General features: G+C 43.5%; 2 protein-coding genes across 5 annotated transcripts; one reads left to right on the top strand and one right to left on the bottom strand.

Moving 5' to 3' along the window:
* Positions 1-1,374: 1,374 nt before the first annotated feature.
* gabrb3 (gamma-aminobutyric acid type A receptor subunit beta3) lies at positions 1,375-21,784 on the bottom strand. The gene is made up of 10 exons (XM_086115832.1): positions 21,387-21,784; positions 10,039-10,086; positions 8,626-8,717; positions 8,475-8,542; positions 5,833-6,053; positions 5,213-5,295; positions 4,454-4,591; positions 4,135-4,287; positions 2,950-3,194; positions 1,375-2,646 (listed from the first exon to the last, which is right to left on the bottom strand). The coding sequence occupies exons 1-10, from the start codon at positions 21,479-21,481 to the stop codon at positions 2,284-2,286; spliced, it is 1,506 nt and encodes a 501-aa protein (XP_085971958.1). The 5' UTR covers positions 21,482-21,784; the 3' UTR covers positions 1,375-2,283.
* On the top strand, positions 4,131-27,070 carry gabra5 (gamma-aminobutyric acid type A receptor subunit alpha5). 4 transcript variants are annotated; one of them, XR_015101397.1, is made up of 12 exons: positions 4,131-4,279; positions 10,923-11,018; positions 12,006-12,090; positions 12,186-12,310; positions 13,700-13,767; positions 14,056-14,276; positions 15,362-15,444; positions 18,966-19,109; positions 22,906-23,058; positions 23,676-23,887; positions 24,441-24,803; positions 26,096-27,070. XR_015101397.1 is itself a non-coding variant. In XM_086115828.1 (11 exons), exons 3-11 carry the CDS (start codon positions 12,008-12,010, stop codon positions 24,732-24,734), a joined length of 1,383 nt encoding a protein of 460 aa, XP_085971954.1. In that variant the 5' UTR covers positions 4,131-4,279; positions 10,923-11,018; positions 12,006-12,007; the 3' UTR covers positions 24,735-27,070. The 4 variants fall into 4 exon arrangements, 3 of the variants coding, with proteins under 3 accessions (XP_085971954.1, XP_085971955.1, XP_085971956.1); XM_086115828.1 differs by having other exon boundaries at positions 24,441-27,070; XM_086115829.1 differs by having other exon boundaries at positions 11,987-12,090; positions 24,441-27,070.
* The last annotated feature ends 411 nt before the right edge of the window (positions 27,071-27,481 follow it).

The following is a 27,481-nucleotide window of genomic DNA, read 5'->3' as shown; positions in this document are numbered from 1 at the left end:
ATTGAACCAGTCACTGTTCAAACTCGTCAAATGGATGTCAGCACACCATCATTTACGTGCCTCCGATTAACCCCAGATAAAAGCCAGATGTTCTAGTAGGCTTTTCCTGTTTTACCATCTAGCGCTCACACTGAGTGCTACGCTGCAGTGAAACCAAGACTTAAATCTTTGGCCCTCATTTCAAAAAGTGTATTGTCATTTTGGTTCGTGTCTTCTGGCTTTCGGCGGCCAGGCTGCTACTTATCACTTTGTCGCATTTAGAGAAGGACAAGAGCAAACCTTGACACATAAAGATTGAATCGCGCTCACACAAAGGCATCCTCCTGTTGCCTAGCAACCAGTCACGATTACCACCGCCGTCTCTGGCCTTCGGTAGGTGCTCAGAAACAGCACGAACAAAACAGATCTCTCATGTAGCATCGTAACAGTGAGTTAGCGGCTAAAGTTAGCCTCCAATAACAGCTCTGCAAACAAACGTACCACGATGAGGGCCCACCGGGGATGGTAGTCACGATTACCTCTTACACAAGCAATGGAAAAGCGCTCATACACAATGACTGTTTTGTCCCTAAACAAGAGTAGTACTAGTTTAAGTAACCATAATATTAGTAAATATATAGAGGTAACCTAAGTAATCGTACTGCAAGTAATAGTAGTAGTTTTACTATTAGACAAACTGTAAAAGCGGCAGTAGTTGTAGTAGCCGTAAACTAAGCAATAGTAAGATAAGTAGTTGTAGAAAAAGTAGTAGCAGTAATGGTACTCGTAGTCAAATAAGAGACAGGAGTAAAATCGGTAGTTGTAGTACTGTACTGGTATTTAACTCATTCACTCCCAAAGACGTTTTTAAACGTCTTTTCAGACTTTGTCTAGATTTGGCTGGTACTGAATGAGTTAAATAAGTGAGAGTAGGAAAATGTGCAGCTGTACAAGAGCATGTATGTGCCAGTAATCCCAGTAACTGAGATGAATTGAAGCCACCTTACCTGTTGAAGCATAAACGTCGTGCAGGTGACGTGGCGCCTCGCAATCGAGCAATGTTGCTCACGTTCACATTTTCGTTTCACATGACGTCAAACCTGGCCAGGGATAAGACTCAAATCGTCTCTGACGCAATACTAATTGTCGACACGTACACGTGTTTGATAACGTGATCTGTGATTTGGTTGAGACATTATTGATTTACTGATTTTTATTTTGTCAACTACCAATTCAAAACTAAAGTCAAAGTCAACAACATCCTCCATTGTTACAAGTGGCCTGCGCCACGTGAGCGCTCCGCCATGTTGTCGCAGGTGGCGTCCACTCCTACGCGTGGCTGGCCGCAGATGGCGAGAACACTTGCGACAAGAACAGCACACACACCAGCTGGGATTTGTCTGTGTGTTTTTATAAAGTCAACACAAAATGAAAACAATGAAAAGTCCGGTGGTCAGTCTGGGGGGGGGGGGGAAATAACATTCCAGATGCACACGCCAAATTTATCTTAGCATCCATGCTAACTTCAGCGTTGCAGAATGCAGTGGAACCTCTAATGGTGAAGGACCTCTCCCGACGCGCACACCCGAGATGAATTTTGGCGAGAGAAGTGGGGTGCACCCAAGACTGGTCACCAGCCAATTGATAAACAACCATTCACTGTCAACCCTTTGGACAATTTGGAGTCTGTAATTTAAAAAAGAGGACTTTTGAGAAGTTAAGCGGTACATGCCCTGGACTGATCATCGGCCATTCGCAAGGAACATATGGACGAACGACCATTCACATTTAGACCATTTTGAATCTGATGACTTTGGCAAAAGAAGCATGATGCACCTTGGACTGGTCACCGATTATTCTCAGGGCACATATTGACAAACAACAGTCACATTCACACCTATGGGCAATTTAGTCTTATGGATCAATTTATTCATTTATAACTAATAACTGATTTATGGCAAGAGAAACGGGATACACCTTGGATTGTTCGGCAGTCAATCTCAGGGCATACATATACAAATGACCACTCACAATCACCCCCTTGTACTATTTAGAGACCTTAATTAACCTTAAATTAATTTTGGCGAGAGACGTGTGATACACCCTGGACTGGTCGCTGTCCTGACATCATTTCCTATGAGAAAAACATTACTTTGATGTGGCGTTTGACCTTAGAGACTCCACTGTACGTGGCATCGTAGCGACTGTACGCCGAGGACGATCTGGCGGCCGTGCCGTTGACATGGGTGCTCGCGTGTCTGCAACGTGACCCGTGTCCGAGCGTCTCACACACATACACACACGTTAATTGACGTAGTAAAGCCAGTAGACAACGTTAAAGAAGGAGAAGGAGAAGGGGAAGATGAAGCGGGACCACCGGTCAATGGCATTGACGTCCGTCAGGTCGGGGATTTTAATCTTCAATTGTGACGATCGCCTTCTCAGCCGGCTCCTCCTCCCGTCCGGGCCGGGGGGACGCGCAGCCCGCCCGCCACGCCTGTACTGGACTCCGGAGGAGTTGTCCAGCGGGACGGGGGTGGAGTTTGCCGTGGCATCGTACAGGCTGCTGGTGGTGCTGCTGCGGGTGCTGCTGGTGGTGACGGTGTGGACGCCCACCTCGTTGCGGATCTCCAGTGTTGTCAGCAAGATGTTGCCCTGACAGTCGGCCTGGGGTGGAACACACCAAAATTGCCCTCAAACTTGGATAAGACTATATCTACCTATCTACCTACCTACCTACCCAGTCTATCTAGCTAGCTAGCACTGTAAGATAGACAGATAGCTAGCTAGCTATAGCTATCCAGCTATCTTATATATCTCCCTAGCTAGAAAGCTATCTTGCTAGCTACCTAGCTAGCTAAATTATCAACCTATTTTATGTAGCTAGCAAGCTATAAATGTCACGCTATCTCATCTTGTTTTCTATCCATCCATCTATCCATCCATCCATTTAATGGCAGAGGTCTTCACCTTGGGGCGGTCAAAAGAGGCGCGGTCATTGTTGGCCTTCTGCGCCCGCTCGGCCAGCTTCTTCTGCATGCGCGGACCGCGCCCGAAGAAGATGTAGTTGACGAAGGCGTACTCCAGCAGGGCCAGGAAGACGAAGACGAAGCAGCCCATCAGGTACATGTCGATGGCCTTGACGTATGGGATCTTGGGCAGCGTCTCCCTCAGGTGCGTGTTGATGGTGGTCATGGTCAGGACCGTGGTGATGCCTGCCAACGCAAACGGGGTCCCGTTGAGCTGGCCGACTCTTCCTTACTGCTGCTTTACCAGCGCTAATTCGAGACATGTTAACAATGCGGACAAGCTAATATGTTCCTTACGCGTGTTTTAAAGCGACTGTTTTGCCAGTGTTGCTTCTCGACATGATTATAACAATCCAATTATTACTTACTGCTTTATTAGTGCTGCTTGAAGACGTGTCATAACGCAGATTTGTCCAACTATTCCTTCCTATGCTTTATCCGAGCCGTTTCTAAACATGACGCTGTCAGAATACAACTGTTTCTTTCCCGTTGCTTTACTTGTGCTGATTAAAGACATCATGAAGCGGAGTTGTCTTCCGATTCGACACTGCGCTTTATCAGTGCAGCTTCTAGACTTGTTATGAGACTAGACCAATCCAATTTTTTTTTCTCATTGCTGCTTTACAATTGCAGCTTCGCCACTTGTTCAACTGCAGACTCGTCCAACTGTTTCTTATTGTTCCTTGAAGGTGTTCGTACCAGGCTATGAAGTAATCTAAAAATATATCGATCCACCATTTTAGAAATGTTTCTCTGCGTCTCCTGCCTGGACCGCGACTCCATTTCTGCGTCTGGAGTGCTGTTGTGTTCGTGGGCCCAAAATGTAGCGCTTGAACAGTGTGTGAGGGGGTGGGAGTGGAGAGCCGTGTGGGTCCATGCCATTGATTCCCACTTGAGAGCCAAGAACAAGAACAGTGGCGCAAGATTGACACAGATGAAAGCAGCAGTACAAATTAATGATTAAAGAAAACTGATTTGGAGCAGCTCTATAATGTTGGAGTGGCCAGGGACATCTTTTGTGTTTTCACCTTCCGCTGCAGCACTAATGTTGTTGTTCTGACGTTTTTAGGCAGACGATCACTGTTAGCGTATCGCATGCGCGCTCATTCGTTTTCATAGCATTGACCTAATGCGACTCTGGCGGCTGAGGCGTCGTAGTTGATCCAGAAGGAGACCCAGGACAGGATGGTGATCAGGATGGAGGGCATGTATGTCTGCAGGATGAAGTAGCCGATGTTCCTTTTCAGCTTGAAGCTCAGAGACAGTCGAGGGTAGGCACCTGCACACACACACACACACACACACACACACAACCCAGTGACTCTCATTTAAGTTGTACATCTACAAGAGATAGGAGCATGGTAGGGCGCAGCTCCCTTTACGTATGACAATCCTCCCCACTGAAAAATATTACAGATTAGAATTTTGTATTTCCAAGCGTTTACCAGTGGAAAAGACCACGTTCCTGGAAACCAGCTTGTAGTCCACGATGGAGAACTGCGGGAGCTCGATGCGCGTCACCCCCGTCACGGCCGTGTCGCCTCCTTTCCAGTAGAACTCGATGTCATCCGTCGTGTATCCGTCTGTCACATGCGTGGGGGGGGGGGGGCAAAAAAAAAGCAACATCAAGACAATGCTCATTTTTTTAAAAAACATTTATACCATGTACTCGGGCGATCGAAGTACAATCGAATGCGGTTCACAAACACAATATTGATGGAGAAAAACTCCATCAATATTGTGTTTGTAATTTAATATGCAATTTTTTTCACTTTTTTTTTTTTAACAAACAAGCAAGAAGTGAATTGTTATTAATTTGATTACTTGATCAGTTCGACCATGAGTTTAAGGTGTTTATTTACTTAAAATGACATTGTTGACTCTCGGCGCGGCGCGCATCGTTTTTCTGCATCACACGACCGCCCGGTCGGTTGGTTTTATTGAACAGGGCGGTGAACTTGCGAACGAATCGCGCGCAATGCACTTTACGTTTGCCGGAGGGGCCTGCGACCGGGCTAAAAAAAAGGAAAAAAAAGGGCTGATTTACAAGCCGCGCCAGCGCTGACTGCAGCACATGTAAATCTTACACGCTTTCACACGTGATTCCACATGAATGGCGAGCGCAGGGGCACATATCATCAAGACTAATAAGGGTGCGCTATCCCTTCCGCTTTGCACGCGCATGTGTGTGCGTGTGAACTCACAGCTCTCAATCTCCAATGTACAGTTCTGTTCATCCAGCGGGTATCGCCTCAGGTCCATCATGCAGGCGGCCGTCGTCGTGATTCTGAGTCCAAAGGCCAGCCCCCCCATACACCCACGCCCCAATAAAAAAACAAACATATTTATTGGTTGGTGTCAATGCTGCATTGCAGTATAAAGAGGAAAGACTGTCGAGTAAAAGAGCAGATGTACAGGATTATGGTATACACTGTAAAAAAAAAAAAAAAAAAGTTGATTTGTTGGTGACTGTGCAGCGGTGCAAAAGGTGACGTTGACATTCACAGACTGAGCGATGGGGGCGGGGGGCAATGAGACGGAACTGGACTCTCGCAAACAAATTACAGTCGGTGATTCACACCAGGCCACATAAACTGTCGTGCATTATTTTATATCAGAAATTAGCCGATGATGTTTACGTGACATTTACCGTAGCAATGACGTGACGCAATCATTTTTGTTTCTGGCATTTCAAAAATGTGGACCTAAGCAGAAAATCTCAAATCTCCCGGAAACTTCAGTAAATCAGGCCCTTACATGCCCACGCGTGGCACCCCCATGTAACTGAAAAGGTATCAGACCCGACAAAGCGGTGCCGCTTTACCTGAGGCCGTAGAGGACGGTGCCGTCCGGGTGCAGCCGGATCATGCGGTTCTTGACGGTGACGCCGTGCACGAAGGACTTCTTGTCATTGAGGAAGTAGGTGTCGGGCACCCACAGCTGGTCCGCCACCCGATTATCCAAAGTGAGGTTGAGGGGGATGCCCAAGTAGGCCAGCCGCTTGTCCCGCCAGTACTGCTGGAAGTACATGGTCAGCGTGTAGTCCTGCAGAGGGAGAATTGCGCGCAGCTAGCATTAGCAATACTACCGCGGTAGACGTTCACATTGCTTGTCGTGGTTTCACACAGCCTATCAAATGGAAAGACAGGAGCGTGACATTTCATACCCGTCACCAGTTCTGCGTAAAAAGTATACAAATGGAAATCCTGTTTGGGCTCCCGTATTTTATGTTTTTTTTTGCAAGAAGGCTTTGTGAAAGGGTTTGATGGATGGATTGATAGATCCTTATAGATGAATGGATCAATTATTAATAAAGGCCCTCTTTGACTCATTGGCTGCATTCCACCACTGATCCAGCGCAAACACAAAAGCTTTTGCAGCCTTTTAATGGAGCCGACTGGACTTGATTCTGCTGACTAATATTCTCTTAAATAAATAAGCAGGTCACAGGAAATAAACAAGCCTCCGCTTCAGTGACTCTTTAGGTTGGGAACGAGCGTGCATGCATGTTCAGCATGCTGTGCCGTGTACGGGCGGTCTTGGCCGCATGACCCGCCGTGTAGGAAGGTTGGAACGGCGGTCTGTTGGCAGGCCCGACTGCAACCCATCTAAACTAATAAATATTACTCGTACACTCGCCGCCGTGTGAAAGTGCTGACCTGACGCAGATGAAATGATGGAAATGCAGTTTTTGTTTTGTTTTTCCCTTGGAGGGAGAGCGTAAGACTGCCGCAATGTGTAACAACTGCAACATTCTCTGAGTTAGGAGTGAATTACTGTACACTCACATAGGGAACTGATTTCTTGCTGCGGATTTCATGTGAATGGCCCGACTGTTTGTTTACAGGAAGCGCATACGCGCAAGGACATACCATTACTTTCCCCGCCCCCCCAAATGCTTTAAACATATTAAGACACACTTTTTAACACTGTCCTTATTTTCACTCTCTCTGCGCCAGGAAATGGGAGACAATCATCTGACATCACCTTGAGTGAATGAAAAGCAGACTCTCAGTTCTCCAAAAAAGAGACAAAGCATTTTTGCTTCGAGTTTGGTCACTGCCCGGTGAAATAAAACTGACAAATGAAACAAAACAGAATCAAACACTGTATATTGAAACACTAAAACGTTCAAGCAAACCATATAACTTCATGTAATAATAGTCTGCTAGCTTAATGCTAACATCACGTGAAACGCCATAGATGGGTGAACGGACAGTCGCAAAAGATACGCAAACAGCTGCTACTTTAACGCACACTGAACAGCGATGCATACGACAGTACTCACGAGCATATATTGTCTTTGCTCTGTTTTTACCACCGTGGACAACGGTTCTAGTTGGGGACCTTCTCTGCCTCTCCTTCTTGCCGTTAGCCATTCTGCATGTCTCGCGGTAGACCTCAAAGGTGCTCAGCGACTTGTGGCACGATGCGGTCATAGACTCGAAGCGCCCGACTTGAAATTCAGACTTGTCTATCGCCTGTTCAAATTGTACGATGTGGTAAAATGCGGCAATATAGTGCTAGCCACAACAATGAACCGCGATACAATGGGTGTTTACTGTACTTTCTTTTTAAAGTTAGCTATGAATATTTATATATATAATATATATCTAAAAGCGGCAGTGGTGCAGAGGAGAGCTGCTGACGAGAATCGAGTGAGATGAAAAGCAGGTGTTGTTGTGAGACGTGATGTCCGCCCACATGCAGCAGCACCGGCAGAGTGGGTCGGCTGAATCAGCTTTTTACACAACAACGCAAACTCCCACCGCACGGAAGCGGCTCGGTGTCTGGAGCGCCAAGCGTTTGAAATCTTTCAGCATCTTCACGTTGCGACCTCTTGCTGTATCTGGAACCTGACCGGCCTGACAGGCTTCGATGACGTACAGTCGTACCTCGATTTCCTTTCGTTACCAAGATCTGAAGCTTGGTTTCACATTCGTCACACAGCAATTCATATTTTAACTCGCGACACAAAACAAAACAAACAAACAAAAAATCCACCAAGCGGCGGATCATACCGGGAAAAACGTATATTTTGACAAGGAAGCACTCGAGTCCAGATGCTCACTTTTGGATCTGTGTGGGTGCTGATTGTTGTCAGACAATTTGGACCTTGGGAGAGAGACAAAGACAGGTTTTCACTCTCTGATAAATGAGGCCCGGTGGGAAGACGGCAGCGCCTGCCATCCCGGGGCAAAGACACGTGTCAGACGTGCGACCTGTCACGCTAACACCTGCCTATCTCCTGGGGATGGCAGAGAGGAGCTCGAGTGGAGTGAGAGGCTCCAACCCAGACACAAGGGGAGGGTGGTTAAGGTTCATGAGAGACTTCCCCAGTGGAATTAATGTGTGCCATGTTGTTCAACAAACCAGATGTTGAATTCATAGGGCATTAATAAAAACGGGCTCATTAGAAATGTTTTATATATATATATATATATTTATTTTTTTTGCGGAACTTACCATATTCACTTCGGAGACCATGTCTATGCTCGCCACGTCTATGCTCATGCCAACAGCCACAGGGGCACCTTCAAAAATAACACAACCAAGCGTGTATGTTATTGCATACCAATTAATTTAATTATTATAATTAGTCATGAATTATTCTTACCTCCAAAGTCTGGCCTGAGACGAATGTCGTACCCTTTTAAAAGTTTGTCCACTGTGTCTTTGACGAAAGACATGTTGCCAGGCTCTTTGACGCTAAAAGAGAAAATGACGGCCATTTAAAAAATATTGGAATATTCCTAAAGTTGAAGAAGAAGCAGACGAATACAAAGCATTAGAAGAAGTTATCCTTGGCGCCAAGAAGCTCACCTGGCGCATGCGCACATCGCGGCCATGACCAGCGGCCAAGAGTGCCGCCAGCACGCCGCCCGGGGGACAGTCATGCTCCCGGTTAAGGTGAGCTATGTGGCGGGGTGCAAGTCAGCGCTTCGCCCCGTAGCCTCGCGGCGGTCGGTCGTTCCCTGCCTTCCCTCCCTGCTTCCTTCCCACTCTTCCTCTCTCTCTCTCTCCCCGTCGATATCCGCCTAAGTCAGGTGAGACTTCACCCACACGACGACACACGCTTGAACGCGCCATCAATCCACCGCGTGACGTCCCACGCAGTACCTCTTGCTCCTTTTTAGCAGCGTGTCACGTCAAATCACGTCCTTGCGTGCTTTAGATTCATTTCTGTGCACGTGGAGCGCTAATGAGAGGCAGGGGTGGGCCAGCTGGGGGTTCCAGCTGCCAGTGGTGGGAAATAACCAAGTACACGCAAGTACTGCATTTATTTTTCTTGATGACTCGACTCTAACTCCCTCCATTTGAAATCTGTACTTTCTCCGCCATACTTGGTCCAAATACGTTTTTCATCCACAGTGCAAAAAAATGTCACCCGAGAAAGTTAACCGAGTCTCTGATCTTGATCACTTGAGATCTTTGGGGACTTCTGTGGCATATAGAAATAGTGTGTTTTCTTCTTTTATCTACTTTCTAATTTTCCTTTCATAATTATTGTTTGACTTTTGTCAACCTGTTATTGTGTGTACTATATATGCTCAATAAACAAACAAACAAACAAAATATAGAAATAGGGACAGCTGTGGCATGGAGAACCGTGAATCAAGAAGTATTATTGACAACGGCAACACTTGGTGAAGCAAGATATTCCCTATCCGTGGCCATGGACTTGGTATCAGTAGTGATAAAAAAACAACTTCAGATGTCAAAAATATTCAGATCTGCAAAAAAGCTGTGGTGTTTGTTGTTGTTATTATTAGCTATTTGAGCTTTTTTCTGTGTGTTTTAGTTTGCAATGTTAGCAAAAGAGGTACATGTTTTGACGACATTAACATCTGAGCCAATGCTGACTACTGCTAAAAAATATAAAACAAATTATCGGAACTATAAAACTGACTGTTTAAAAAAAAAGCTTATTTAATACAAAACAGAGTTTGTGCTTTTTGGGGGTGGGGGGTTGTTTCTTAAGGCAATTTTCTACTCAAAAGAAAGCCAATCGACATAAAATGACACTCACCTGGTATCGTAGATGGCATGCAGCTTTTTGTTGCCATCAACGGCGTTCCTTTAAATAAAATAAAAAAATACAGTTGGAACCTGTTCAGAAACGGATTCCAATTTACGATGTAAAATATTCATATTTATATCAAATAGCCTCCCGAAACAGTGGAAAGACAGATGGCGCGTGGGGCCACGCAACTAGGGACAGGGATCGAAGTAAATTGCGAGCTTGTTTTTGAAGGGGAAAAAAAGCACGTAAAGCGAGTTGACAGCCTCCCCAAAAATGTCATTGCCCTGATCGATTCGGGTGGTTCATTTGCCTTTAATTTAGCAAAAGCCGACGCTGTGAGCCCAAACATCGCAATTTCAAGGGGAAAATAATGCAATTGTAAAAAAAATTCTGAATCGTTCCGCTCTTTCCGCATCTCAAGGCGCCACCTGTATTCATTCAAGTACAATTTCTTGCCACTGAAATTTCAACGCGTCACCCAACTACAAACCATGACCATGTCATCATGAGTATTATTTGTGGAACATACAGTAGCTGTCAGAAGCGGGGTAACAATAAGAAATAGATCCAGTCGTCTTATCCAACCTCTCTCTCACTTGCTCTCTCGCTCTCTCTGTTTCTCTCTCTCTCGCCCACCCCCCTCCCTCCAAGCATCTTCACCCCTCCGCCACTGCGCACATCCACCAGTGCTGCTTCCCGCCCTCTCCTCTCGTCCTCTCATTTGCCTCCTCATCATATTTTATACCTTTTTTTTTTCCACCCCTCGTTTTTCCGCGACGCCTAAGCCGGAATGATACCGATGCTTTTCTAATTATTTTTCTATTTGATCGACACGTCTTTTTTTGGGGGGGGGGGTTCTTTTTTCAACCCCCATCCTCCTCATCCACCAGGTCGTTGACGGCAAATTTGGAGTGCCGCTCCGGGAGAGCCTGCTGACGGGCAACGCTGGAGGACGAGAGGGAGTCGTCGTCGTCTTCTTCTTGAAGGTAAGGGGTTGGGGGGGGGGGTTGGACTTGGTGTGTGTGGGGGGTGGAGTGCTGTTTTACTGTGTGGAGATGCTCATGTGTGGTGCAGGGATGCAGGTGGAACACTTCCAGTAGGTTGTGTTGTTTTTAACCAGTTCAATTCATGTAGCTTACTAACTGAAATATTACAATCAATAAACACTTGAATTCATACATATAGAAAAAATAAATACTAAATCATGAAATAACCGATGATAAATAATCATTAAAGAAATGCGACATTTAACATTGATACGATAGAATAATACCCAAAATAAATATAGAATATTCATATCACAATCACATCACACCGATTGAAAATATTGAATCGTAGCAATACCAGAATAAATATTAAATAACAAACTAAAGCACCTTGAAGATTTTCAGTTCTGAAATTGCAATTGGACAAAATAGAAATACCCAAAATTTATATTGAATAATAAATACAACGTGGAAATATAATTTGAAACCTAATTATTGCACCAGTAGAAATATAAAGAATACCTCAAATAAATAATATGACTCAATAACAATTAAAACACAAAAGAATGAACCTTGCAAAATGAAACACATTTTAAATTAATACAATAATATTTACCTATTTAAATATTAAATGCATATAAATAACAAATACTTTCATATAAAAAGACAACATATGAAACCATTCAAATGAATACTTAAGGAAAATAAAACGACCAAAAATATTGATGACAATGGATACCAACAATGAAAATATCTTTGGCACCATTTTTAATCAACATAATGATAACACATAACACCAAAATTGGTGCAAAAACAAAAAAAAATGACCACCTTCTTTCCGACTGTTTCTGTCACAAAGAAGCACAGTGATGTCTGCAATGGCAGAGCATTTGACAGCGCTTGTGCTTGTCTCCGTTTTTTTTGGAGCACAACTCCTAACGTACCCCTGTTTCGCTCGAGATGATCAGGAGTGCGTTTTGGCCGCAGGAATGGGCGATGGAATGCACCGCAGCTTTGCAATGAGACGCACGTGGCTCTGCTTCTTGCTCGCCAGTCTCACCTGCCGCCCGTGGTGAGTGTGTCGCACCATCATCATCATCATCATCGTCGTCGTCACATGTGATGAAGATAATACTGGGTATTTGACATATGCTTGTCGTTGTCCAGCCTCCAGCAGGAGGCGACGGGGACGCCCACCGAGGCAGAATTAATTAACAACATCACCGTGTTCACGCGTATCCTGGACGGACTGTTGGACGGCTACGACAACAGGCTGCGCCCCGGATTGGGAGGTAACAAATTATGTTCACAGTACACACATTAAATAATAATACAGTGGGGCCTCGATGGGTGAATTTAATTTTTTTCTAGATCAAATCAATTTTCCCCATTGTAGTGAATTGGACTGTCATTAATCCATTCCAAATGTTCTTTTTTTACATTTTTGCGAAAGAAAAATATCACTGTATAGTGAAATATGAAACTGAATAGAAAGAAAGTGGTTTAATGAACTGTAATTAAAAAGTAAGTAAAAAATAAAAGTAACACACGCACACTTGCGTTGATGTGCCTTGAATGGGGGCCCTGCGAATGACAAAGTTAGGTCCGCCCCCTTGTGACTATGTTCCCTTTGTATTTGTGTATTTCGCTGTTGTCGCATTCAATAGATGACTGAAAGTGCTTCGGTGAATTTGGCTCTACTTTATTTTTCACTTTAGTCCATAGGCGTCAAACTCAGGTCCTGGAGGGCCGCTGTCCTGCATGTTTTCCAAGTCTCCCTGTTGCAACACAGCTGATTCAAATGATCAGCTCATCAGCAAGCTCTGCGGAAGCCTGACATTGAACCTGTTCATTTGAATCAGGTGTGTTGCAACAGGGAGACTTGGAAAACATGCAGGACAGTGGCCCTCCAGGACCTGAGTTTGACACCTATGCTTTAGTCCCACTGCAGCGTCTCTGAAGCGCATACATGACTAAAATTTTCACCCACATCACAAAGCAAAACAAAAAAACCAACTGAGCCACGGCCCGTTAACCTGAAACGCTCTAAGTTGGAACACTCGTAAGTCAAGGCACCATGGTAGCTACGTTGAGTCACTTGACTTGAAATTGGATGACATCATTGCCAGCTTGGTGGCATGTCAAGGAGGCGATAAGCCCCATCTAGTGGTTAAGACTTGTTAGTGCATGTTTGTCAACTTTTCATTATTTGACTTTTCTTACGAGGGCTGGCCGATACAACCTTAAAATGAAATCTCCCCCGCCTCAAATAATAAATTTTCATTAAAAAAAAGCACTTAAATCCAATAACATTTCTTCTTCTTTTTTAAAATGGAGGCAAAAGCTTCTTAAAATAAATAAACAATAATAATCTTAATCTGGCAGGACTGTTTTTTCGATTTAGAATTTTTTTTTAACTTGGAAAAAAGATGACTACTTTCGTTAGACTACTACTTTTTTCTCAAGAATCTGACTGTTGAAAATGTTTTCTTATTAAAATATTCAAATTCACACAAAAAAATTATACTAATTACTTGCCTCTCTAAAAATGCAAAAAAAAAAAAGTCATTTCTTTGTAAATGTTCACAAATGTTAACTGTTGATAACTGTTCAAATGTTGTCTCTCACTCCAATTCCAAATGTAAATTGTCTTCAATCATCTGCTCTCTCCAATCCTACAGAAAAGGTGACAGAGATCAAAACCAACATTTTTGTCACCAGCTTCGGTCCTGTGTCGGACACGGAAATGGTAAGGCTTCAACATAACGTTACTCAAAAGCTACAAGAGCTAATGAAACAATCCATCGCAATCCATTTCCAGAGCAAAATCCTCTCGTTTGAATTTGACAAAAGTATGAGCCCTGGAATTTGCCCGAAATGGCTGTTTCAAACCAGAATGGCAGATGTTCAGTTTTGTGCACAAAGCTTTTATGTAGGCCCCGTTATGATAGACATGTCCACCCAATTTCCTAATTTACCCGAGGAGTCTTTTGAGAAATGGTCGATTAAAAAAAAAAAATGGCCTGTTCAATTTCAGGAGTACACCATCGACGTGTTCTTCCGCCAGAGCTGGAAAGACGAGCGTCTGTGCTTCGAAGGCCCCATGAAGATGCTGCCACTTAACAACCTTCTAGCCAGCAACATCTGGACGCCCGACACCTTCTTCCTGAATGGAAAGAAGTCCATTGCGCACAACATGACCACACCCAACAAGCTCCTGAGGCTGCAGGATGACGGCACGCTGCTCTACACCATGAGGTACCCGACAGGCCGTTTACTTGATAACACACTCACCAGTAGTGATACTTTGACTTAGAAATTCCCCAATTAGATTTTTTTTTTCCAAAATGAAGGTCCTTCCTTTGCTTGATTTTTGCTGTGAGTTGTGAGACCAAATTTTACTCGCACATGAGCTCAGACCTCTTTTTGTGCTGCCAAAAGCCAATTTGGTGAGTTGAGGTGGTTCATTTAGACAAAAGTAGTCTTTTGCTGCCATCACGTGGCATCTACAAGCGCTTAGTGTACAGTATGCGCCTTTTTTGGGGAGCTTGTCGATTACTCTGAAACCTAAAAGGCGTTGTAATGCCTCTTGAGGTCACAAGGTGACAGCAAACCTTCTTTCCCCCCCCCACCCCCAATTAAACAAGGCTGTTGTGGAACTAAATGTAGTTCCTTGGCCCACGATGCCATGAAAAGGGTGTAAAAATGAACTTATTAGACACGGCTTTGGCCTGAGCACAAAAACAGAGAAAAGGAGTGGCAGAGTTTTGAGCCAATAACGGCGCATGGGTTACCCAAAAACTCTGTGAATGTTGAACTGCAAAAATGTGTGCGCTGACTCTACGTTGTTACATCGGATGAGTTTTATGTTTTAAATGATCCGTCCATTATCCAGAAACTCCACATATTCACAGTTCACCTGCAGACTCACCATTTATATTAAAATGTTCACTATTAAAAAAAGAAAAAATGGGACTCATAGTGTCCACCCATAAGCAGATATTCTAATTTCACGGACTGGGCCGGTCCCTTATCCCTAAAAAAAGATAACGAATGAAAACTATTTTTAAACATAAAAAGTGACAGTGGAAAGTTTTATTCATTTTGATGTTTTACAAAATAAGATATGTTCTGCTTCTGCAGCATCGCAGTATTTTTGCCACATTTCCATGATGACATTACAATTGCGTCCACACGGTGGGAGTAGCAGAGCAGTCTTCATCAGGACTCCGGCCTCAATGACTTTTATAAGACTTAATGGACTAATCCTCCGTTTTAATCACACACATTTTCTATATTTCGTGCACGGATTGATTTCCATTGTTTTTTTTTTTTTTTTTCAGACTGACCATATCTGCAGAGTGCCCCATGCAACTGGAGGACTTCCCCATGGACGCGCATGCCTGTCCTCTTAAGTTTGGAAGCTGTAAGTATAACCCGAGGCGCTTCTTTTGTGACGTACAGGAAGCAGCGCCGGTCCTTAAGCTTTTGGGATTAATCACGAGGGGCTTCCCTCCAGTTGGCACACGGGGAGGAAGACGGTTGTGCCCGCTCCATGCCAAAAGTCACTTAGATTAATTGCAAGGTAGACTTAAATACACACCACTCTGAATCGAACGCTCACAGGTCAGTTTATTAGGTAAGCTTACGACGGCCTTCGCCAATCTCTTTTTTTCTTTTTTTTTCTCAAGTATCCCCTGCGGATAGCGTGAGTCCACGTTACCTGTGTATCCAATATTTTCTGCTCGTTTAGCTTGGTTATGCAAAAGAATTAGAGGAGGAAGCTGACGGAATAATCAAATTATGGAACAACACAAAATGCTAACTACTGAGCTGCTTTGGGTTTTTTGGAAAGCCTTTTTAAAAATACATTAATAAAAAAAAAAATATATATATATATATATATATAAAAAGGCTTTTGTGTGATTTGCCGGGGCCTTGGATACTATCAGCGTCGTATCCGGTTTCTGCGACTCCATTAACCCGAGCTAATCCTTTGACCTCCGTGGATGGCGCCTCCCTGGTTGGCCCGCTTTTCCCGCCATGTTTATGTACTCCAGGCTCACTCAACGCTGCAATGGTTCCGTTCTTGCACACATTAATCACCTCTCATGCTCTCGCGAAGTTAATATCGCTAGCTCAGCATTCGCTAGTTTCGTAAATAGGAAGCTGACATACTCTGGTATAAACTGTTTGTTTGTTTTTGTTCTTTTTAAAGAGATATGCTCATGTTTAAAAAATCGCAAATTATGTTCAATTTTCTAACTTTTACAGAGGTTAACATCTTTTCACGGTTGTTAAAAAAAAAAAAAAAGATGGACTGGAGTGATAAAGAGCTGTGTCACAAATCCGCTGAGTTTTTAACAATCAGCCAATACGTTTTATCCTTCTCTCTATTAACTGCACGCACTAAGAGCACTTTGAAACAACATATACAAAGTGCTGTACACGGAGCAAAAATAATTCGTACGACAATAAAACAAATAATTAAGATCAAAGACAGTAAGTAGAAAGCACAAAAACAGCACAATGAAAAATCAAGTCTCATGCTGAGTCAAAAGCCAAAGAACGAGCATAGGGGCGGAGGAGCTCAGAGACGTTCCTCCACATTGACAGTTCCAAGCTTGCGTATTTTTATTAGAATGCGAATGCAGCAAAAAGCTGCGAGTAACCTGATGCCCACCCAAAAAGATTTGGAATTCCTCATAGCTGCCACAAGATTTTTACCCTCATAGACAAACAAGGCTGCCACCTGACGAAACGAAGCGCCTTCCCTCTCGTCCAAATGCCACAGATAGTGCCCAAGCAATATATTTTTAAACTAGACATGGTTTGGGCTTGGACGACTGTTTAGCACGTCTGCCTCACAGTGCAGAGGTGCAGGGTTTGATTCCGGCTCCGGCCTCTCTGTGTGAAGTTTGCATGTTCTCCTTCTGCCTGCGTGGGTTTTCCCTGGGTGCTTCGGTTTCCTCCCACATTCCAAAAACATGCATGGCAGCTTCATGGAATACTTAAAATTGTCCTTCGGGGTGCTTGTGAGCGCGAATGGTCGTTAGTCTCTTTGTGCCCTTGCGATTGGCTGGCAACTCGTTCAGGGTGTCCTCCGCTTGAAAAATTGGCCTGAGCAGAAAAACGGTGACTGAGCAGTATCTGTTTCTGGTATTTGCAATATCAATCACTGCTGTATATGTTTGCATACCAACAGCTAGAATGTCCGTATTTTTCATCATCATCTCTTTTGAAATATCGCAGTCCCTGACTAATCCAGACTAATATTTATCTTTCTCTCTGCTCGGGTTACGCTCTTGCTAAACGTTAGCATACTCACGTCAAAGAAGGAGTTCAAACAGACAATGGACGGGCTGGTTACAAGACACCCTAATGTTGTTGCGGCTGGTCAGAGACAATAATCCCGGCGGGGTTGAAGTCAATCTGGGGATATTGAAGACAATCTGTGAAGTCTTCTGACACCACAGTTGTGGGATTAGTGCTCGTAGATTGGACCGCGGAGTGCCACACAAACACACACACACACACAGAGATTTAGTAACGGGGTTATACTTTGCGATTGGTTTTCGCCTCACAAACTGTAGCTTCTATCGCACATAGTTTCCGCAAAAATTGGTGCGACAGAGTCGCGACAGAAGGCCCAGTATTTGCCAACCACAGAACCTACCACACAGCAAGACATTGCACGCTTTCCCCGCAGGGCATCATCTGATCACGTGTCTCGTGACCCGAAAGTCTGACGTCTAATGCGTAAGAATAGAAAAGATCGCGGTTGATATCACGCAGATAGCTTCAATTGAAAGGGGGGGTAAATTTCCCGCTATCGTTAAATGTATCCCGATTTCAAACAGAGTCATCGTTTATTCTGATAATGTTTTGTGAGCGGACTTCATTCTTCAGGCAGGCTTTTTTTTTTTTCGCCGGTGTGAAATTGTTTTCAACGCAAAAGGGCGGGAGAAGTGATTGACAGGTGGTCAACCTCACATTGCGGTACATGGGGGCGGGGTAATTTTTTATCCCGTCAATGTCCCATGCCTGTTTGCTTCGCGCCTCCTTCCAATTCTCCATTCAAAGCACCAATTCAGCATTTGACATTTGAAACCCCTCCATGAACATAAATTAGCTGCGAGAGAACGTCGTGTACAACGGCCCCCCTGTGTCTGCAACCAGCGTGTTGTCAAACACATAAAAAATGATCGCAATGATCCAACAAATGGTTTTGCTTGTTTTCAACCTCTTTGAGGAATTTGACGCGTGATTTTTTTCCTTTTTTTTTTAAATGTCTGGAACTCTTAATGAGCAGTTTGTGAGCTCGAGCAGCTGAAGCTAAATCAACGGAGTCAAAACACAACATTGTGTGAGAGGACATTTAGTCCATTTTTCGGAGTTGGTAAACGAGAATGTTTTTCAAAACTTCCGCTTCGTGATGTGCTTTTGCCATCCAAAGCGGCGGTGTTGTTGTTGTACTAAAAGCTAGCAGCCAAAATGACATCTGGCTGCGAGCGATGTGACTTCCAGGCAGCCCAGGTGGCTATAAAGAAGGACGCTTGTCCGACCAGCGTGAAGACACGCAGATTAACTTTGAACACTTGTCACTGGTATGATTGTAGTCAAAGGCTGAAAGAGCTCAAATTGAATAGAAAAGTCACGCAACCTGTCGTTTACTCAACTCTATCATCCACAAATTGTATGCATTCACATGTATGCGCCAAAATGTAACAATAAGCTTTCATTAAAAGTTACTGACAATAAAATGGATGACTTCCATTTATGCATAAAGAATTGTGTAACAAAACAAATGTAACCTGTGTTAAATGTATGTAAAATATTTTATTGTACTAATATACAATATCTTAAATGGTATTATTTACAATAATGGCGGGCCTTGACTCAATTGTCCCAAATTACCATGACAACGGAAATGTTTTGCTCCCTCAGACGCATACCCGGTCTCGGAGGTGGTCTACACGTGGGATAAGGGGGCAGCCAAGTCGGTGGTGGTCGGCGAGGAGGGCTCCAGGCTCAACCAGTACCACCTGATTGGTCAGACGGCCGGCACTGAGGACATCTCCACCAGCAGAGGTTAACCCACGCTTCTTCCATTAAACATGTATAATTTTATATATACATTATGGGCTAACCCTCAGGGTGTGTATGCCTTAGCTCCCTCTGTTATGCGCAGAAGAAAAAAAAAAAGCTCCCGTTTTTGTGCTCATTATTGCTCTGGCGCCCTCTGGTGGCATCCTAATGTCAAAGGCGGATGCCAAAGTTAGCTTCTTTTCAACACGGTGTGTGTAATAATAGAAACTTTTGCCTTCCATGTTGGCAAGCTGACAGTCAAAACAACGAAGACATAAACGAGGACCCGCCGAAAGGGCGTTACATAAAATCATGTTTCCTTTTCTGATGGTTCAGCATACTAACTGCTAGCTTGTATGGTTATCACTGCTGGGGGAGAGATAGAAGATACACTTCAACACGGTGTAAGATTCTAATTGATCTTCCTTCGCATTTTGAGTACTCAGGTCGCTGTCTTGATATTTGCTAGCATAATAGATCCTAGCATGATAGCATTTGATCGAGGGTTGACGTGCTAGCGCCAGCGTTAGCCATGTCCGACCCTCGGCATAGCACTCAAGTCAAAATCAGGCAAGTAAAATATGTATGGACTATGCCCATAATGAATCCTCTAAAAAAAAAAAGCTAGTCGTCCAAAGACGATTTTTCAACGCTCACGCAAGACAGTTTTAGTTCACGACGCTGACATTGAATGAAGGTTTTCATAACTACCATCGATACTTCTTTGAGGTAGCATCTAACGCAAATAAGCATTTCCAAAGCGCTTGTGGAGGAGCAACTGTACAACCTTTGCCCCCCCGCAGACACTTTTAGAGGCAAATGTTTGCAAATCAAGCCTGAGAGGGACAGCAAGTACATCACACGGATTTGGGAAGGCCTCCCTCCCACACACCGCCAGCTGTATCCCTCCCCCCAACCCCTTCCAAGTCCCACACTTGCATATCGTCCCAGCTATTGGTTGTGCAGGGTTAATCCTCACGCGGTGTCCCTCAGTCAGTTGTGCTTTTATCAAGTGACGTCATCACTAGCGGGATTGGCCGCAGTGGCAGTGCCATGTCAGGGCGAGGAGGGAGGGCCGAGTGGCATCTGCTCTATTCTCTTGTGTAACATAGCGTTCGTGATGTCAAACCTTTGTTGCTACCTTGCTATATGTTAGCATACTGGCTGTCAGCATGTGAAGCAGTCTACCCTGTCTCAGCTGTCCATCGAGGTGGAGGGATGTTCAAAGTTCTTATTACGGGTCTAAACAGGTTGCCGGGCTGCTGGAGCATGTTTAACATTTGTGCAATTGCCATTGGAAATAGGCTGCGCACATACGCCGCAATTTGAAATAATACTGTACTAAAGGGCATGATGAAAACCCCTGATCAAGCTGCCTCACTAATGTATGTTAGCGTATCAACTGTTAGCATGTTATCATTCTACTTTTCCAGAAGGCTTTGAGTTCATGAGCTGTTCTTAAAGCCCCCCCCCCACCCCTCAAAAAAAGTAAGAAAAAATTGCACTGTATTAAAAAAAAAAAGTAATATACAGCAATGACATAATTAAATCAAATATGAAGATTTAAACAGGTTTGCCACTCAAATTCAATGGAATTGTCTGTCTACATGTGTTATTTTGCTATATAGTAAAATTTTATGACGCTGTCATTGTGTGAACACTCAAAAGACTCCAAACCAAAGTGTGTGGTCACACACTCTTTTCGAAGTAGATAAACAATCTCTCCTATTCATTCATGGTTTATTTTAGCATAAGTCTAACTCACAAGACCAAAACTTTTACGTTCAGTAAATCTGTCATTGTAATATAAATTCCTTTATTGCTTGTGTTTGTTTAAAAAAAAAAACATGCATGGGAAGAGGACCTTGGAAAAATAAAATCACATATTAAATCCCAATGACAATATTGAGGGAACTAAAATCTCAATTAGTTTATTTTGCCGCAGTTAAGGACATGCAGTGGATGCTCCGTCCAATAGGATTCACTCTGGATCACAGCAACATGAAAGTAAGTGTAAAATCCTGCGCCACTGACGGCGGTGGAAATCCCACCGTGACGCCAAATGCTTCCTTCTTTAAGACAGACGGAGCCTCCAGACTTAATTAGCGGGGCTAATCTGAGGTACGAACCCTCTTTAAGCGGGCCGGGAATAGCTTGCATTGGACACGGGTGACCCTTGACCTGGTGCGTTAAGCCCACACCGAATGACGCCGGCAAACGGATGCACGTATTTCCCAACAAGCGCAGAACGGGCCGGTACAGACGCCCGCGCTTACTCACCAGTTGACCAGCATTGCCGCGTTGTTCTCTGCGATGAAGGGCAGCTCGCCGCAGACGCTCCAAAATCCAAACGTTAAAGTCCACCAAAGCCGCATTTTTTTTTTGTCGTCTTTATTTTTATTTTTCCACACCTGCCCATCCACGTCGGGGGTGAAACAAAACCCAAAAAACAGGGTCAAACATGAGCGGCGGCGGGGCGACGCCGGCGCCACCGAGCTCGTCTGACGGATGCTCGTCCGTTGGCCGAGGGCATGACGGATGCTTATCAGAACGTCGTCCAAACTTTTCCCCACGGATGTCCCGCGGCTACCGGCACCCTCTAGCCGTCGCTCCGCCTCTGCCGCCTTAGTGGTGTCCCGGCTCAGGAGACAATGTGCCAATCCAGAGAACACACACACAGACGCACACAGGATGCAGATTGTGACGAGGGATTAGTGAGAGAGGGGGGAAAAAAAAAACCGGATTTTGCCAGGAGAACGCCGCAGTCATCTGTGGATTTTTTTTTTCCACGGGAGAGGAAATAAAATGCAATCTCCCGTTGGTTAACAGGATGATGATGATGACTCACCCGGCAACCCATTTATTTGGCTTTCACATGACAAATATGAGTGGGATCACACTCCCTGATTCCAGGAAAATTGAAAGAACAAGAGCGACAAGCGGCTTTTTTTTTTCTTTAATGGCAACAGTTGATGATAATATCTATTTTGGATGAGACGGCCAAAATAGCAATTCGCCATTTCACGTTAACATTTTGATATCTGCAAGTCTCCAGGGGATTGCTGCACCATGTCAACGAGCAGGAATCCTCTTTGTCTTTGACTAATACCCTAAACAACATGTCTGAGTTCAAAGGGCAAGAATCCTGTTTATCTTGACTGATGACCACAACGAGATGGGTGCGCTCAAAGGGTCAACAATCCTACCTATCGTGATTACCGGTAATACCCAAAACAAGAATCCAGTATATCGTCACTGACACCCAAAACACAAAGGCCAAGGTAAAGCAGTGGTTCTCACATTTTTATTTTATTTATTTTTTTTACACCAAGAACCACCGAAAAAATTAATGTAACTCCCTAAGTACCACCATCATGACCAACATAAAAATACGGTAGCGTAGTTGGCCCAAATGTTCAATCAAACACAAGGCGGGTTTTATTTCTTAAAAGTATATTTCATGTTATTGTCATCCACCGTAACATTTACAGTACACTTAAATAAATGTATTGCGTAACGAGTTGAAAAAAAATGTACCGACATATATATTTTAAACACAGTTATTAAAGATTAAATGCAAAATGATTAAACTTAAATGTTAAACACAACCGAACTGTACTTAGGCAGTGATTCTTTAGTGTGCCACTAGAGGGAGCCTGCGTAGCACTGGACGTACGGTAGCACACCTAGCGAATCACTGAGCTGAGGCAAGGGTGTTAAAAGACACTTAAATTTGACACCTGTGCTCTTGTCCAGCATCTTGCCTGAATGATTGAATAACTGTTCGTGTTTTCGTCAGGTCAGTACACGGTGATGATGGCTCACTTCTACCTGAAAAGGAAGATCGGCTACTTCGTCATCCAGACGTACATGCCGTGCTTCATGACCGTCATCCTGTCGCAGGTCTCCTTCTGGCTCAACCGTGAGTCCGTGCCCGCGCGCACCGTCTTCGGTAAGATGCACCCACCCTCTTGTCTTTTTTTTTTGTTTTGCCTTGTGTTGCGAGCCAACATTTTAGTATTCGGGGGAGCTTCAGATACGCTGCCGCTCGAGTGAGTTGAAACGAAATGCAGGAGAAAAAAATATTGTGATGCCCTCGCGTGTGGGCAAGGCGAGCTACCGTCCGACACGTTCAGTCAAACAGTCAAATGTGATAACGCGTGCTCAGATACTCACACGCAGGCTCGCTGGCTAACCCAACTCGTGTCACTGAGTAGGCCACGCCTCTTAAAGGCACACATGAATACTAGAGTATGTAAGTTAATTTTTTTACATGATATTATATTTCTGTACGACAGAGATATTTTTCTTCATTAGAAATTTTGCATTTTGAGTTTTGTGCATATCGACATCATTTTTTAAACATCCACCCCTCCATTATATCTGAACCGCTTTATCTTCACGGGGGTGTGCTGGAGCCTATGCAAGCGTCCGTTTTGAAGACTCATGTTGGACTGGGGATATGTAATCAACCGCAGGTTGCTCCGTAACTGTTCAAATTTGCTTTTTAGAGCTGCTATTTGCGTCTGTATTGATCGATCAAAAAGGTCGCGGTTCCCGCCCACGCAGGTGTGACCACAGTGTTGACCATGACCACGCTCAGCATCAGCGCCCGCAACTCGCTGCCCAAAGTGGCCTACGCCACCGCCATGGACTGGTTCATCGCCGTGTGCTACGCCTTCGTCTTCTCCGCCCTCATCGAGTTTGCCACGGTCAACTACTTTACCAAGCGCAGCTGGGCCTGGGATGGCAAGAAGGCCATGGAGGCCCAACAGCCCAAAGTCAGTAGGCCTTCCAATTACGATTCAAGTCATTCGATTATAAGCACAGTCAAAGCAAAACCTCTGCTATTTTATATATATTTATAGTGATTTTTTAATTTATTTGTACACACGGATTGATATCACTGCAGTCGCACTCACAACTGTGATGGGTAAAGTTCTCGACACCCACGTCACTCACCAGGCCCACCCCGGCCTTTAAAAGCCTGACGCACTCAGTCACAGGTACTCCAGTTGAACATGTCAATGGTCAACCAAAGTGAATAAAAAGAATGCACCTCACATGTACGTTATTGTGTTCCAAAATGCTAACTTTTATCCAATAAGTTGATTAATCGATTGGGAAATTGCTTGATTCTAAAAAGATTCAAAAGCTGTAGCCCTCGTGCCCGAGCGAACTGTGTGGAGGTAACAAAGACACTTCTCCAGACTGTTTCCCTGTACTCCGTCTTGAACACTATTTGACCCATTTAAAAAAAAAAAACAAAAAAAACATTTATGACATGTATAGTTTCAAAGTTTCAGAACTGCGTAATGTTTTTCCTTCCGCCAGCGTAAGGACCCCTTGGCGCTGTCCAAGAAACCCAACAACGCCTGCGCGGCCGGCGTCAACTACACGGCCAACCTGACCAAGGACGCGTCCGTGTCCACCATTTCCAACAGCACGTCCGTGCAGCTCAAGGCGGCCCCCGAGGCCAAGGGCGCCGACCCCAAGAAGACGTACAACAGTGTCAGTAAGATCGACAAGATGTCCCGCATCGTGTTCCCCGTGCTGTTCGGCACCTTCAACTTGGTCTACTGGGCCACTTATCTCAACCGGGAGCCCGTCATCAAGGGAGCCGTTTAGATGGAACTAAGGCGCAAAAGCCAGCAAGCACTTAACGTTCCAAATGTCGCCGTCTTGTTTTCATTTGAGGTAATTTCATTGCATGTTGCTTCTGCTACACCTAACCTTTCCTTCGTTGCCATGTTTTCCCACATTTTAAGCGTTTGGATTTGATTGTCGTTCTCTCCGGAAAAAGGGACAGGAGGCATCGTGCCACAGTACAGCGAGGTTACTTGTTAGCTGGGAAAAATACCTGACAGATTTCGTCAAATTGGTAGCAAATATGAACCAGTTACGCTGGGAGATGCTCAATTGTAAACATTTTGGATTTTTTTTTGGGCATTTTGTGTGGCCAGAGTATAGTGGCAAAATTGTATGATTTGCTGTAAAATTACAAACTAATAACTACGCAATTTTCCATTACCAATGTGGAATTTGTAAAACATGTCTCTTAAGACCCACAAAACACATCGAGAGGAAAGAAAACATTTCCGTTTGAAGCGGCTATGTTGGGGTCACTTTCAAAGGTCGGTAAAAAATAGGAAACGAACTCAACACGTTTGGGAAGTCAGCCCCCGAAGCCATTTTGACCTAACCACAGGGACATTGGTAGCTGTGTGGATCAAGAGTGGATCCACAAACATCCACATGCCGGAAAAGACATGGGAAGTCAGACGTTTTGGTTTAAAGCAGCCGTAATTTTCAGGGGGTTATAAAAATGCGACACCACAGTTTTGAAAATTCTATCACTTAAACACCCCCAATCTTTTGGAGCCATTTCCATCAAGAATAGTCCCATAAAAAAAGCCGTAAGAAACCAGAAACAGGAAGTTTGCCGTTTTGATTTGGACGAGCCATTTTTGACTATTTTCTGGAGTCAATGAAACGTATTAAACTAACTCCTTAACTTGAAAATTCAGCCGCCGGAGCTCATTCCACTTAACGACACAAACTTCTATCAAAAATAGACACACAAAGAGTCTCAAGAAACCCCACCTGAAACCACACAGGAAGTCAGACATTTTGGTTTGAAATGGCCATTTTGGGTCAGGTTTGCCCTATTTCCAGATGTGTCTTCAAAAACAAAATTGAACTCTCAATTTCAAACTTTTTTGTTCCATTGAGCGCAGCATGGCAGCAAGGCCAAATGCTATGCAAAAAGTTGTGATTCTTTTTGTTCTTGGCCCACAGCAGCTTGTGTATAGCTTTTTTGAATGTTTTTTTGTACAAATGTGGACATGTCGCAAAGCCATGCCAGCCAACGTGTGATGCCTTCAGAGTGCTCTTGGCGCACTCATAAATGTTTGGATTTTTTTTTTTTGCCCCCTCCCCTCTGAAAATGTACTTTATTCTTATCATTTTCTTCCAACTTCTTTTTCCAGGAAAAAAAATCAACGAGGAATAGAACACATTTCTTGCAAAAACATCAGTTTTTCCAGGTAATGTAACTTTTTTTTTCTCCAAAAATGTCAATTTTTTTGTTCCATGTAATTGCATTACATTTTTTTTCTGCATAAAAATAGATGAAATCTAATGAGTAACTTGTTATGCTGTCTCAATTATATAGTACTTTTACCTTACTTTCAATTTGGATTTTCGTGTGCTCAATTTGTGTTTAGCTCTCATAAATTTCTGCCTTCATTTTCTTTTTGGTGTGGCTTTAATGCTCGTTGTCTTTAATGCTCATTAGTACTTTATTCTCCCTATCCACGTCGTCGTGTTTTTTTTAATGCCTTTTTTCCTGCATAAAATGTATTATTTATGTATACCTGTATTTCCATTTATATAGCAGCAACACCACAACACTAGTATCGGATTAGTTTTGATTTTGATTGAATACAGTGACGCCTTTGAACGACTTTAGTGTGGTTTTTATGAGTATTTGTTTCTGTTTCCTGAGAATTCTGAAATATGAATGCAATGTATATGCCTCCTGAGTGGCCTGTCACCATTTTAAAAGAAACCTTTTGGGAGCACATGGATGTATGATACTTATCACATGAAAGTGCATTTTTAATATGGGCTGTTCTTCAAGTGCAAATAACTGAAGCAATAAATAATGCTTTCTCGGAAAAAAAAAACTAAAAAAAAAAAGAACAACCATCATTCGAGTGTTAGGATTCTTTTTCCCGGTGGAAAAAAAATTCCCTTTTCCTCAAAAATCTTTTTAAACAAAATAATCAACGGATTCATCATTATTAAAAAAATTGGCAGTTTGCAGCCCTCCGGTTTTGATTCTTTTTTTAAATGCTGTTCCCTCCAAACTATATGAATTTCGTCTTGTACAATTGTGGCCTTTTTAAATGAAAACAAATTGTTGTGAAAGCGCAATATAAATCAGGATGTATCGTATTGCATTCTTACGCTCCAGTTTTTTGTTTTTTTTTCTCTCAGCAACATCAGACATGAGTCCAAAGCCATGTACTGTTTATTGGTACACTGGCGCCCTCTAGTGGTACACGAAGGAATCACTTAATTACATTTCAATCAGTGTGTAAGGTTAGCCTTTTTTATTTCTCAAATTCATGTACATGTTTCAAGTACGGCTAAGTCGTATTTACTTTTGAAGAGCAATGCAATTGCATTTCATCTTTGAGAGTTTTTTTCTAACAATTATTTTGATACTTTTTATTTGCAAAACAAACACAGTTTGTTTTTCTGACATACTTCATTTTTTAATTTATCGTTTACTAGCGGCTTAGCAGCATTTGCTTATTTATTCATGTTTTTTAAATTTTATTCATATTGGGCATCAATTATGCGCATCT

Source organism: Hippocampus guttulatus, chromosome 7, assembly GCF_054856545.1.
Source record: "Hippocampus guttulatus isolate MCC_2025c chromosome 7, RoL_Hgut_1.0, whole genome shotgun sequence".
Taxonomy (NCBI): Eukaryota; Metazoa; Chordata; class Actinopteri; order Syngnathiformes; family Syngnathidae; genus Hippocampus; species Hippocampus guttulatus.
The sequence above is the reverse complement of the archived record's forward strand: the minus strand, read 5'-3'. Positions and strand labels throughout refer to the sequence as shown.